Source organism: Wickerhamiella sorbophila (assembly GCF_002251995.1).
Source record: "Wickerhamiella sorbophila strain DS02 chromosome Unknown contig3, whole genome shotgun sequence".
Lineage (NCBI taxonomy): Eukaryota > Fungi > Ascomycota > Dipodascomycetes > Dipodascales > Trichomonascaceae > Wickerhamiella > Wickerhamiella sorbophila.
Genome location: NW_020194004.1, coordinates 26,716 through 39,470, shown reverse-complemented (window position 1 = coordinate 39,470; position 12,755 = coordinate 26,716). Strand labels below are relative to the sequence as shown.

Here is a 12,755-nt window from a genome sequence, read left to right as displayed (position 1 = left end):
AACGGGGTACAAAATATTTTATTGCTGAGAGATTTGCTTTGGGGTGATTTTACCAGAAGCAACCTGGCTCAAGAAAGCCCGAGTGTCTGCACTCAAGTACCGATTGCCAGCCAGCGCGTTGACAACTGACTGGTCGGCATCGCTAGGCACTTGGAGAGTGCCGCGGACGGCCCGCTCGACAAGCTCTGCGACGTTCTTGTCGGAAACGCGAGTTTTATTCAAAACAGACCACACACGGGTATTATAAGTAACAGAGGAAGGTACCAAGGACGAGGAAATGGACCGCAGATCGAGGCGGTCGACTTCGATGCAGCCAGTAGAGTCACTTCCAGAATTTTTCAAGACAAGGTTCAGGGCCTGGGAGCCAGAAAGAACACCTTGCTCAGGCTCTGCAGCTCTGGTAGCACGGGAAACATTGTTGGCGTTGCTGCGGCCAGCAACCCGAGCGCGACCACTGTTGGGCTTACGGGCACGACGGCGGTCGAAGGGCTGGGGGCGACGCTTTGCCAAGGGCTTTGCAGCGGCAGGAGATGCGGTGAATCCAGTAAATGTCGGCTGGGCAAACGAGTCGGCACGGTTTGCTTCGATCGCAACCGGTTTGGGGGCAGCACCAGGAGCAGCACTGGGCTTCGGTCCCCGGGTCATAGGAGCCCGAGGGCGGGTGGCCCTGGTAGCGTTGTCCTGACCGGGAGCTCTCTTCGGAGCTGGCTTGCCATTCACACCATTTTGCTGAGGACGACGGGGCCGGTAGTTGGTGTTGGTGTCTGCCTTCTTGCCGGAGATTTCCCACTTCTTCTTCCCGCTAGGCGTGCGGTTTTTCGTGAGTGCATCAATACGGCTGACGAAGCTCTCAACACTGAACGCCGGCTTGTCCGAGTAGAACCGCCTTCCTGTTGTTCTCAACCCACGAGACAACATTATTTAGACCTGAATTTGTCAAGCTGGAAAAAAATCACCCAAAAAAGATCCCGAAATGTAGTAAGCGAACCCAGCTTTTGTCATAGGCGGATACCGTATAGCACGTGATCACATGATGGTTAACGTTGGAGCAGGTTAGGCTGGCTTAATCATCGGTGGAAACGTCAGATGGCTAGCAAGGCGCATACCCTCATGGATGCATAAGCTCGGTCGGCTTTTCCGTGATCAGACTACATTATGGGCAGACTGGTAATGGGGTAAGGGTTCAACTGGAGGCCGGGCCGAAGCTGGTTAGGGAGGTATTGCGAGGGCCGGAAATTGACCTGGGAGTCATTGGGAGTTCCGGAAACAGTACTTTTTTCAATCAAATAGCTGGCCGACCAAATATGCGATTTTCGCACCGCCTTCAAGTCCAAGCTTTTGGCTCCCCGCCCTGGCACGTTTGCCAGCGCTTCGAGCCTTACTAAACAGACGCCGATGGAGGGTGTATGCAGACACCCACAAACCTCTCTGTTTGCTATTAGACAAGCTCGCAGAATGGATACAGACCTGGACTCGTCTGTGGTCAAACTAAAACTTATTTCTGCTCTTCGCGAGTCGTCTGTTGAGAAATTCAACGAACTCGCTGATGTCTACAACCTGCAAAAGATACCCTTTTTACTGGGCACCTCAGTCGAATCGTCGTCCAGCATTGAGCTCGTGGCGAGGATTCTCCAGCTGTACCGCGAGCAAAATCGAGATATCAACGAGACGAACGAAAGCGGCTCGACCACGCTGCATGTCGCTGTTTCCCGCGGCCGTAATGATGTCGCGGAGCTCTTGCTAGAACAAGACGACATCAATGACACCATCATGAACGATGCTGGTCAGACCCCGTTCGATTGTGTTTCGAGCCCCCAGCTCACTGAAACACTGCGTCAGGCTCAGATCCGGTTTATTGAGCGTAATGCAATCAAGGTGAAGGCTTTATTCGACAGCCAAGACCTTCCCCGACTTGAGGAGGTATTCGCCAATTCACGTGTCCAGGAATTACTAGACATCAACGGCATCAACCCCGATACTGGATCTACTGTTCTTCATGATGCGGCACGCTCAAACAATTTACAGCTCGTCAAGTTCATCTTGACTCACAACGGCGACCCGCTGACCCAGGACCGCGACGGCAAGCTGCCGGCTCAAGTGACCAAAAATGACAAGATCAAGCGACTGCTGAATGATGCGGCCAAATCGCAAGCAATTCTTGATCAGACATCGCAGTCGAAAGGCGTAAACGACCATCCCTACATGGAGGGTTACTTGAAGAAGTGGACCAACGTGACGACTGGCTATCGCCAGCGCTGGTTTGTACTAAAAGACGGACGCCTCAGTTATTATAAAAAGCCCGAGGACTCTGCAAGTTCTTGCCGCGGATCTATTGAAATGAAGAGTGCTCGAGTAAAGCTCGATTCCAGTGAAAAAAACCGCTTCGAGGTAAAGACGGGCGTTGCCAAATATCACTTGCGAGCAAACCATGCCGTGGAAACCAACAGGTGGGTATGGGCACTATCCAATGCCATCCGGTTTGCCAAGGATCATTCTACCCCCCTACCCGCTCAATCCTACATGGGGCATGCAAAGCGCAATAGCATTGCAGCTTCATCGATCAACTCTAATGTGCAACACCATACAGTTGACTCTTGTGCCCAAAGTGCCTCATCTCAGTCCAATCAGCAATGTATGAACAGTTCTACTGCTTCTCCAGGAATTCTTATCAATGATTTAGCTGCTAACAGCTGTGATGATGACGATGAGGACGACGATGAGGACGACATTGAAATTGACGAGATGACTGCTTCGCCAGTAGGTTACGATTCAATTATCACACAGTTCAAAGTATTGCGAGACACTTTCCTCTCTATCAAGGAAGGTGCAGACCAGAGTAACACCAAGGTCATTGATGCTGCGACATTTGGCATGCAAGCAGTTGATAATCTCAAAGGCGATACACAGTTGAATCACAAGTTCCTCAATAGGTTGCGGCGAAATTTGGCTAGATCTGACAACAACCAAAAGATTTGGGCCCGCAATCTACGTGATCTCCAAATCGAGCACGAAAAGGTTCTTGAACAATTGCATGTGCTCAAAGGAGATGCTGATGAGAGCGAAGACGAATTCTTTGATACTATAGAGGGTGATGACGTGGTTGAAGAGCGGGTTTCTTCATCCCACGCCGAACCGTCTGTTACGGAGCCAGCGGCAACTGCAGCTGGCGACGGAAATGCTGATGCGACCGTTGCTAAGAAAACTGTGGAGCAACAAGACGAAACCGAGGAGATTGCCGATACTTTGGAACAAAAGCAAAAGGCTGAAGTTATTACCACTGATAATTCTTATGCTGGTTATGAAAATGGCATTCGAACGAAACTCAAAATTGATAATGACAACCGGCCAAAGATCTCATTGTGGGGTATTCTTAAAAACCTTATTGGAAAAGATATGACAAGAATGACACTTCCTGTCACGTTCAATGAATGTATTTCTTTGATCCAGCGGTCTGCAGAGGATATGGAGTATGTTGATTTGCTGGATAAGGCGGCGGCCACGGCAGACCCTGGTTTGCGCATGGCATATGTCGCTGCGTTCACTGTGTCGTCATACTCATCCACAATCAATCGTGTTGCCAAGCCTTTCAACCCTCTGCTTGGCGAGACCTATGAATACTGTCGCCCCGATAACCACTTCCGTCTTGTGGCCGAACAGGTATCCCACCATCCCCCGATTGGTGCCTTGATGGCCGAATCGCCCAAGTGGGACTTTTACGGTGATTCCAATGTCAAATCGAAGTTTTATGGTCGTTCGTTTGACATCAACCCATTGGGCTTGTGGTACATCAATTTGCGACCTGATGAAGGAGCTGGAGTCAAGGAGGAACTTTATTCTTATCGCAAGGTGACTTCATCGGTTGTTGGAATTATGGTGGGCAACCCTGTGGTTGACAACTACGGCACATTGACGTTGGAGAATCATACCTCAGGCTATAAATGTGTTCTGGAGCTCAAGGCTCGGGGCTGGCGGGGTGGATCCGCCTACAAGCTCGAGGGCACCGTCCAAGACAACGAAGGAAACGATCTTTATGCAATTGCTGGCACCTGGAATGACAAGATTTACGCCAAAAAGATTGGTACCAAGCACAAGATCCTACTTTGGCAAGTTCACGAGCGTCCCCCTGCTCCTTTCAATCTGACACCATTCGCAATTACCCTTAATGCGATTGACGACAACCTCAAGCCTTGGCTCCCCCCCACTGACACGCGCCTGCGCCCCGATCAGAGGTGCATGGAGGAAGGACTCTATGACGAAGCAAGCGACGAGAAGCACCGGGTCGAAGAGAAGCAGCGTGCGGCCAGAAAGCAGCGAGAAGCAGATGGTGTGGAGTGGAAACCGCAATGGTTTGAGCACGTGAAGCATCCAGTAACTGAAGCCATGTACTACCGGCCCATCAATGATTACTGGGGCAACCGTAAGCGGCAGGAGCTTGCCGACAAAGGTGACATCTTTTGATATACATTAGAGAACTTAACTAGCACTCAACTTAGCGAAGCTGTAAGTCAAGAATTACACAAAAGCACCGAGAAAACGATCGGCATGAGATTAGGTGCGATAATGGCCCATAATACCGGGGTAAGGGCCGCCCGCCGCCCAAATGGTGGTGCTCGCTTCCGGCAAAAACCACTAGTGCATGACAGCGGCAATTAGGAAGGGATGATTACAGGGTGTGTAGAAATTGGGTGACCCTACGAGAGGCAATAAATGACAGGGACTCCTAAAGCGTTGAGCAAGGCCTCTGGTATTCGCTTAACCGGCGCTAACGCCTCGGCGCACTATGGCGTAGTCTCCTCATCACCCGCATAGGCTCTTGTGCCTGAATTCGTCCTCGGAGCGATACCGTGCATTATCTCTGCAACGAGCCCTAGCCCTACTGATAGGGAAGGTTTAGCAGCCAATGACAAACGAGCAACCTGCAGCATGCAGTCAAGTAAAAATGTCGCCAGGCTTTTTTTAAGGCAGATCGAGCCACCTAAAAAGCCTCAGTTTCGAATTACCGGTCATTTGCAAGTCAGCTTCCACCTTGTACAACGACGCTATTTTCTCATCCCTGTTTTAAGTTAAACACAGAAGGGATCAACCATGTCGAACCTTATACCTAGGTCACCGCCAACGCCCTCGGATATCCCGAACTATGACACGGGTGATATCAGTTATATTCTGATGTCGACACTCTGTGTGTTCTTAATGATTCCAGGACTTGGCTTCTTATACTCAGGTCTCGCCCGCCGGAAATCGGCGCTTTCCATGATCTGGCTGTGTCTTATGGCCGGATGCGTTGCCATGTTCCAGTGGTACTTTTGGGGCTACTCTTTGGCATTCTCGCCCACGGCAACGAATAGATTCATTGGAAATTTGCATCATTTCGCTTTGCGCAATGCTTTCGACCCAAAAGACTACGATGGCTTGCCCACTCTTCTAATCGCAACTTATCAGGGAATGTTCTGCGCCGTGACTTGCGCTATTCTCATGGGCGGTACCGCTGAGCGTGGCCGCCTCTTCCCAGCTTTACTTTTTGTATTCTGTTGGGCTACGCTTGTTTATTGCCCCTTGGCGTATTGGGCTTGGGGCCCCGACGGCTGGGCCGGCGCCAACTGGTCGGTGCTGGACTATGCTGGTGGTGGGCCTGTCGAAATCGGCTCAGGTGTTGGTGGTATGGCTTTCGCTCTTTGCGTTGGTCGCCGAAAGGAAAAACTGCTGCTGAATTTCCGACCCCACAACGTCTCGATGGTCACATTGGGCACTGCGCTATTGTGGTTTGGTTGGCTGGGATTCAACGGTGGCTCGGCCGGAGGTGCCGACTTGCGAGCCGTTTATGCCGTTTGGAACTCCAACATCACTGCAGTTTTTGGGGCATTTGCCTGGTGTTTACTCGATTGGCGTCTTGAGCGAAAATGGTCATGTGTCGCCGTCTGTTCAGGCATTATTTCTGGCCTGGTGGCTGCTACCCCTTGCTCTGGCGTTATTCCTCTTTGGGGGTCTATGGTTCTGGGCATTGTTTCGGCTGTGGTATGTAACTACAGCACCCAGCTGAAATACATCTTACGCATTGACGATTCTATGGATACCCTTGCAGAGCATGGTATCGCTGGAATCATTGGTCTCATTTTCAATGCATTTTTTGGTGCCAGTTGGGTCATTGGCCTTGATGGCCACACCGTCTCTGAAGGAGGCTGGCTCACAAACAATTGGAAACAAATCTACAAACAAATCGCATATACAGCCGCCTGTGTCGGCTGGACTGCAGTCGTAACGGTCATTATTGCCTTCGTAATTGACCAGATTCCTGGCTGCGCTCTTAGGGTTTCCGAAGACGGTGAAGCCCGCGGTGTCGACGAAGATCAGATCGGTGAATTCGCATACGACTACGTCGAAGTTCGCCGTGACTATCTTTCCTGGGCCCCTCCCGTAGTTCATGAGGGTAGCAGACCCTCAGGTAGCGGCTCTGGCCCCTCGGGCGCTGGCAGCATCGAAGAGGCAGAAAAAATCCGCTCAGTTGATGTGTAACTTTAACTGCAGTGTTTATCTATTAAATATATATATTTGTCTTCTATTTATTCTTAGGTCAAAGTGGTCGTCCGATGGCCAATTGTGTTTGAGCAGTCGCCTTTACAAGTTGAGTTAGCACATCGTTAACGTCGTACGGATCACGATGGCGTTGCGCAACTCTTTCGCGTCCAGTTAAGATTGACTCCATTTCGCGCTGCCTAGCAGTTGCTTTGTTTTGGTCGCTGTAGCGAGATGGGAGAGGCAGGTTAGAGACTTGCGGGATTTCAACAACAAATGGTTGAGCAGATAAAATCACAATTCCATTGACGTCGTCAAGACGAGCATCGGTTATTACCTGGTCCAAAATCAATTGGGTAACAAGCTCAGGAATCTCCTTTATATCTAACTGAGCGGCGTCGGCAAGATACCGGTAACTGACTCGAGAGAAAGGCTCGAGAATGTGGGCCAAAACCTGGTAATCAAAAGATTTCTGTACCTTGTTGATTAACCATGACATTGTAGCATCGTCTTTGGCGTCAATCTCAAACTGTTTGACCGTAGACTTGAACGATTTTGGATCGAATCGGAAAAAAGCGTCTACCAAGCTCACTAGCTCAGAGACCTCTTCGAACTCATGATATGCCTTTGTTTCCTGGGAATCAAACGGATTTAGTTTTGATCCTGTCATAATACAAGCCAAGACGTAATATCTTAAGGCCCTAAATCTTTCGGGGCGGCCGGCCTCATCATAGCTTTTGAAGCTCACCAGCATCAAGTCACGAGCCTCGTTCCATTGCTCACTTCTGATAGCCAAGAGCCCACCACATTCACGAATAACTGCTGATATTCTTGGGTGTGTCATATGAAGCTTCAATTCACTAGCTCGCTCGTAGTACTCGGCCTCTTCTCCAGTACCCAGCACCAATGCCAGAGAAATATGCAAAGCATAAAGCTCAATCAACAACGGAAGCTTCCAACTGGCACTTCCTTCAACGTCAGGAGATATCATCGTGAGGTTCACGAGGTTCAAGGCAGAATCATACTGTTTTCGGTCGAGTAGAAGGCGGGCTAGGTTCAACTGAGCCCGGCAAACTAATCGGCTCTCTGGCGGATGGTCTGCCAAAGCATTGAGAGCAATCTGGTGCAACTCGAGTTTATTTTCTGGGTTTGTGGACAAAATAAAGTCAAGCATACTGTTGAATGATTTTTCACGGTCCGCTCGAGAGGTCTCAGCCGAGAGCACGGTGGATAAGAACTGACGGTAGTACTTTTCTATTCGGTCCAACTCCATTCCTTGGTTGATGCTCATCTTAAATAATTGTTTGGCTGATTTTGCTGCCCATTCGCTCTTCCCATCACTGTCGATAACGCTCTGAAACTCGCGCTCCGCCCGCTGTGGCTCGTCCGCTCGGTAGTTCTTGCCAGTGTAGTACCTGTTCTCGCTATGCGATTCTCCTTCTGATGTTTGTGACATCATATCGTCCTCGTCTCCAAAATCAAAGTCGTCCTCATCGCAACTCGGCATGAAATCGTCCTCATCCGACATGATATCTTTGCTGACAGTTAGAACGTGAACTTTACATGACCCGACACGGGAGATTAAGTGTAGTTATACCACCAACTGGGTCGCTTGACGAGCAAATGGCTCAATTGCATGGCAAATTCGAGAATCTACAGCAGGCCCTCGACCGGCTCCTCGAACAAGTTGAGAAAATGAGTCCGCTGGTATTTGGAATCACTCAATTGGCGGCAAGTAATGCTGCGCTTTTCATGGCGACGGCAGATTATGACTTTAAAATAAATTAGGGAAGCGTTAAATCATGAAGCGATTGCGCAAGTCCCGACTTACAGGGATATTGCCGAGATCAATACGCTGCTGCTGTTTTAGGGTTAAAGCTTCGTTATAAGCCTCAACCGATACATCATCCAGGCATAGTTTCGCCACTTTGCCTCGGGCCCATCGGTCGATCCATCCCAAGGAAACTGAATTTTCATGTTGACCGTAATTATAGTGCTTGAGTTTGGATATCCGCCTCAACAGAACATGTAGGTCATTTGTGGGTGTTCCGGGGTATTTTGGATGGCTGGGGTATGCAAGATTGAGTTTGTACAAGAGAAAATCAGCCAGAACCGAGGGCTCAACCTGCGTGCGATTCACGGCATTGATCAAACACAGCTTGAGCATTTCTTCAGAGTTCGCGGCTTGAGGGACAAACACTCCCGGTGTGTCGTATACAAAGACTTTGGGTGATTCGGATACCATCACTGTTTCGGAAACGTTTCTAGTTACGCCCGGCGTTTGGCCGGTTCTCGCCACTTTGTTGCGTTTTTTTGTACCTACAGAGCGCAAGTTGTTCAAAAATGTCGACTTTCCGGCGTTAGGCATACCTGTGATCAGTAAACGAGTTCCCAATGGTGGTGATGGAATCATAGCACCGAATTTTTCTTTCAGGTAGGTCATGACCCGTTTACTGTCTTTGAGATCCCCACAGTTGATCTTCATGAAATCCTGTTCCGGATGCCAGGCTCGAATTTGTGATGTTTTCAGTGGGCTCAGATCAGCCTTGGTATACAGAACAAGTTTGGGTTTACCGGCCAGGACCCGGTCAAACAAAGGGTTGATCGATGTGATCGGGGCGCGGGCATCTCGTAGCTCCAACACCATGTCTACCTGGAAGGCAAGTTGCCTCATTGTCTGAAGTGCCTTGCGATGATGGCCATGAAAGTTAGCCAAAACCACATTGTGCAAAGGAAAACTCTGCCTAGGCACAAATGTCATGGAAGAAATCAACTGGCTTAAGTGAGCTCCCAACTGACTTTTTCACATATGCCTCTAATACTTTTGAGTGGCTACCCCAGTGCGGGCAAAAGTCGACGAGCGCAGCAAATAAAAGAAGCGTTTGAGGCGAGGTTGGGTGAAGAAGTCACCGAAGTCCATGTGGTGAGTGATGAGAGCTTGAATATTCCTAAATCAAGCTATTACGAGAGAGATACCGAAAAGATGGCCAGAGGCGAGCAAATGTCTGCGGTCAAACGGCTATTAACAAAGACGTCTTTGGTTATTCTCGATAGTCTTTCTTATATCAAAGGATTCCGCTACCAACTTTACTGTGACGCCAAAGCACTTGAAACTAACAGCTGTGTAGTCCATGTCGGCACGTCTGCAGATCAGTGCAATCAATGGAATAATGAGCGTACCGACAAGTGGCCACAAGACCTGTTCGATGCCTTGGTATTCAGGTACGAAGAACCCAACAGCATGAACCGTTGGGATTCTCCTCTATTTATTTTGACGCCAGAAGATCCGCTACCCATGGCAGATATTTGGCAGGCTGTCATCTTAAAGAAGCCCATCAAACAAACCCAAGCGACTTCAATCAAACCAGTAGCTCCCACAGACTATCTATCTGTGTTGAACAATACGACGGCGTCTATTGTGAAACAAGCTCTCGATATGCATCGTGACATGGCTGGGTCCGCTGTCACGCTGAATGGAATCCGCGTCCAGTTGCCGCTTAATCTATCTGCACCTCAGCTCAACCGAATCCGCAGAAATTTCATTCAATTGAACAAAACTGCAACAATTCCTGTTGAAAGCATTGAGCCCTTTTTTATCGAGTTTCTTGAAAAGAACTGGGATCTTTGAATAATTGGATGTCTAAGTATTCTAGAAGCAGCCGCGGAAAAGGCGCTGAAGCTGCCGGAAAATGTTGATATATTTCTTGATATCATTCGCGGAGAACCCACCACCCGAAGAGTGGTGATTGTTCTGGTGGTCGCCATAGCCCTGCTGTTGTTGTTGATAGTGCTGGCCATTACCATAGCCGGCCTGCGAATAGCCAACGTTACCCGCGGGTTGCCCAGGAGCAGGAAAGGACTGGGGGCCGCCAGGTAGTCTAATGACCAGAACTCCAGCGTTGCCATGCTGCAGCTCCCACCGGAGATTCCGCTGCTGGCAAAATTGTTCCACTGCTGGTTTGAGCTTGGCGATATGATTTTCAGAGTGCAAGCCTTTTCCGACAATTACTTTAAGATGGTTTTCGTTTTGGCGGATGGCTGCAGAAATGCGGTAGTCCAATGCGGACAACGCCTCGCGTACAAACAGGCCATGCAGGTCGATTTCGTCCGGTCCAGAGTCTGCATTATTGGCTCTGAATACGAACTGGGCCGCTTCACCATTGAGTTCGTCTGCTTTACGCTGGTGGACGGCGGCCTGCTTCCTCAACTCGCTTGCTTCCTCCTTGCGTCCGGACTCAAAGGCACGTTTCGCTTGCCCTGATAGCTCGCGGTATTTGGAGGATTCGCGGTCTGCGTCTGCTCGAAGTCGTTTGTACTGCGAGTCGTCGGCGTGGTTATAGTCACGCTGTGGACCGCGATTTCCAACAATCATCCCACCCAGCTCTCTCGAAATCGTCTCCATCGTTCGATCTGTATATAAAGAGAAAAAAAAGAAAATGCCTGGTATGGCACGGAGGTGCTTAGTCAAGATAAGCGGAAATCACCAAGCATGCAGAGTTCGCATTACTGTAAAATAAAATAGATATATGTACATCATTTCTGGTTATTGGCGATAACCTGGCGAAGAGCTCGGTAAGCCTTTCGTTCGCTATCGACGATCTCGAGCGAGATGTTGAGAGTACGAGTCAAAGCAGGTGTGACACTCGCTTTGTTTTGCAGTAATAAAGAGGGTAAAAAGCGGTCGAGAGCATAGCGTATTTGCACTTCGTTTCCGGTCTTGACTACCATTGCCACTGCTGCTTCAATTATACGTTCGTCAACATTGGCGATGCCAGTCACAGAGTCGAGAATGCGCCAGAACGTTGACCAGGTGTGCCCATTAATGAGCGTGGTAAGCACCAGCATCAAGGTGCGACTGTCCAAAAGCTGGCTAGAGTCTTCTAGGATCATTTGAATGGCTGCGAGTCTTGAGTCCACAAACATGGCCGGTCGAGGTCCCGGTGTGGGGTCTTCTAATGCAGTCTGTGGATCGACGCTAGTGGCACTGGGGCCTGCATACATGCGGAACAGCAGGGTGATGAGGCGGTTATTGACCAGCAATGACGTGCCGTTTGATCGGAATACAATATTGTGGATATTGATCACCGTTTTGCTCTTCTCGTTACAAAGTTCGGTCCACTGTGCTTTAGTTTCAGGAGTGCACCGCTTGGTAGCAAATTCCGCCTGTCTGTAGTATGCGATAGCGCAGAATATCTGTTCCAGATCCTCTTGATCAACCATATACCCTGATGCTTGCTGGAGTCTGATGTGATCCACGAGCTTCCGAAGGGGGAAATCGTTGCTGATAAGGAAAATAGTCACGATAAAGTATAAACGTAGTTTCCACTGCTCCCGACTGGGGAGGGTTGGCCACGACTCAAAAAATGATGTTACAACCGGCGAAGACTCGGTAAGCTCGTAATTAGGATCACGCGCAGCTAAAAGCACATGATTAATGTGGGCAACGAGGGACTCGTCACCAGTCAAGGTCTTGTAGTCACCCTTCATGAGCGATTGAGAGCTTTCAGAAACCATAGCGTTCCGAGGTGCCACAGTATGAAACTGGCGACGTCCAGATGGCATTTGGGCAGGAGAAAAGTACTGCTCGTCGAACGAATCCTGCTTTTGTGGAAGGGGTTCGTGCGTCCAGAGATGTTCGAGGTCCAATCCTCTTCGGCGGTCTTGCGTGAGCAAATGGACGTAAATGTTATCGACGTTGGTGTTCAGAACGACCCACGAGCCAACTTTGGCAAAAGCCTCGACCCAGGCCTGCTGCTCACCAAGACCCTGCTGTCTAGCACGGCGCTGGGCACGGCGACTCTGCGTCTTGATAAAGTTAGCAGTCAGGATACCTTCGGTATCCACTGCTACATTATATTCTTTTTTCAGCCAGTTCAATAACTGAGCTGCCGCATTACCAAGGTGTCGATTCGACTTGCCGGTCCCCACAATCATGATAGCCGGGCCAAGTGCTGTTTCTCGGTCTCGGCCGTCAATAATTTGTGTGTCCATCAATCCCAAGTCCTGCACGACGTATTTTGTGATAGGCTCGAGCTTGGAAGGTGGATCTGATGGCATGTCTGGTATGGGCATTTCAATACGATGTTTTGCCACTTGCTCGGCTCCTTCGTCCACATACCACGGAATTTGCGCAAAGGCCCTTGTCCACTGTTTGACCGCCGGAATATATCTCGGCTTTATCAAAAAGAGTCTCATTTTTGCCCAAGTCGTTACTGAAGTAGACTGATTAAAAATGTTTTTTCAGA

The 12,755-nt window shown here is 49.5% G+C and overlaps 9 protein-coding genes across 9 annotated transcripts; 4 read left to right on the top strand and 5 right to left on the bottom strand.

The window, feature by feature from the left end:
- Positions 1-18: 18 nt before the first annotated feature.
- On the bottom strand, positions 19-918 carry B9G98_01860 (hypothetical protein; the record flags this gene model as incomplete). Its single annotated transcript, XM_024808417.1, has 1 exon — positions 19-918. The coding sequence occupies one exon, from the start codon at positions 916-918 to the stop codon at positions 19-21; it is 900 nt and encodes a 299-aa protein (XP_024664185.1).
- A 537-nt stretch (positions 919-1,455) lies between these two features.
- B9G98_01859 (Oxysterol-binding 2) lies at positions 1,456-4,458 on the top strand (the record flags this gene model as incomplete). The annotated part of the gene is made up of 1 exon (XM_024808416.1): positions 1,456-4,458. One exon carries the CDS (start codon positions 1,456-1,458, stop codon positions 4,456-4,458), a length of 3,003 nt encoding a protein of 1,000 aa, XP_024664184.1.
- A 627-nt stretch (positions 4,459-5,085) lies between these two features.
- B9G98_01858 (Ammonium transporter MEP1) lies at positions 5,086-6,510 on the top strand (the record flags this gene model as incomplete). The annotated part of the gene is made up of 1 exon (XM_024808415.1): positions 5,086-6,510. One exon carries the CDS (start codon positions 5,086-5,088, stop codon positions 6,508-6,510), a length of 1,425 nt encoding a protein of 474 aa, XP_024664183.1.
- A 58-nt stretch (positions 6,511-6,568) lies between these two features.
- B9G98_01857 (COP9 signalosome complex subunit 2) lies at positions 6,569-8,038 on the bottom strand (the record flags this gene model as incomplete). The annotated part of the gene is made up of 1 exon (XM_024808414.1): positions 6,569-8,038. One exon carries the CDS (start codon positions 8,036-8,038, stop codon positions 6,569-6,571), a length of 1,470 nt encoding a protein of 489 aa, XP_024664182.1.
- A 35-nt stretch (positions 8,039-8,073) lies between these two features.
- B9G98_01856 (hypothetical protein) lies at positions 8,074-8,298 on the top strand (the record flags this gene model as incomplete). Its single annotated transcript, XM_024808413.1, has 1 exon — positions 8,074-8,298. One exon carries the CDS (start codon positions 8,074-8,076, stop codon positions 8,296-8,298), a length of 225 nt encoding a protein of 74 aa, XP_024664181.1.
- Positions 8,299-8,305: 7 nt separating this feature from the next.
- Positions 8,306-9,271, bottom strand: B9G98_01855 (Mitochondrial GTPase 1; the record flags this gene model as incomplete). Its single annotated transcript, XM_024808412.1, has 1 exon — positions 8,306-9,271. One exon carries the CDS (start codon positions 9,269-9,271, stop codon positions 8,306-8,308), a length of 966 nt encoding a protein of 321 aa, XP_024664180.1.
- Positions 9,272-9,319: 48 nt separating this feature from the next.
- On the top strand, positions 9,320-10,138 carry B9G98_01854 (Protein kti12; the record flags this gene model as incomplete). The annotated part of the gene is made up of 1 exon (XM_024808411.1): positions 9,320-10,138. The coding sequence occupies one exon, from the start codon at positions 9,320-9,322 to the stop codon at positions 10,136-10,138; it is 819 nt and encodes a 272-aa protein (XP_024664179.1).
- Positions 10,139-10,159: 21 nt separating this feature from the next.
- Positions 10,160-10,912, bottom strand: B9G98_01853 (hypothetical protein; the record flags this gene model as incomplete). Its single annotated transcript, XM_024808410.1, has 1 exon — positions 10,160-10,912. The coding sequence occupies one exon, from the start codon at positions 10,910-10,912 to the stop codon at positions 10,160-10,162; it is 753 nt and encodes a 250-aa protein (XP_024664178.1).
- A 131-nt stretch (positions 10,913-11,043) lies between these two features.
- Positions 11,044-12,705, bottom strand: B9G98_01852 (ATPase synthesis protein 25, mitochondrial; the record flags this gene model as incomplete). The annotated part of the gene is made up of 1 exon (XM_024808409.1): positions 11,044-12,705. One exon carries the CDS (start codon positions 12,703-12,705, stop codon positions 11,044-11,046), a length of 1,662 nt encoding a protein of 553 aa, XP_024664177.1.
- Positions 12,706-12,755: the final 50 nt, after the last annotated feature.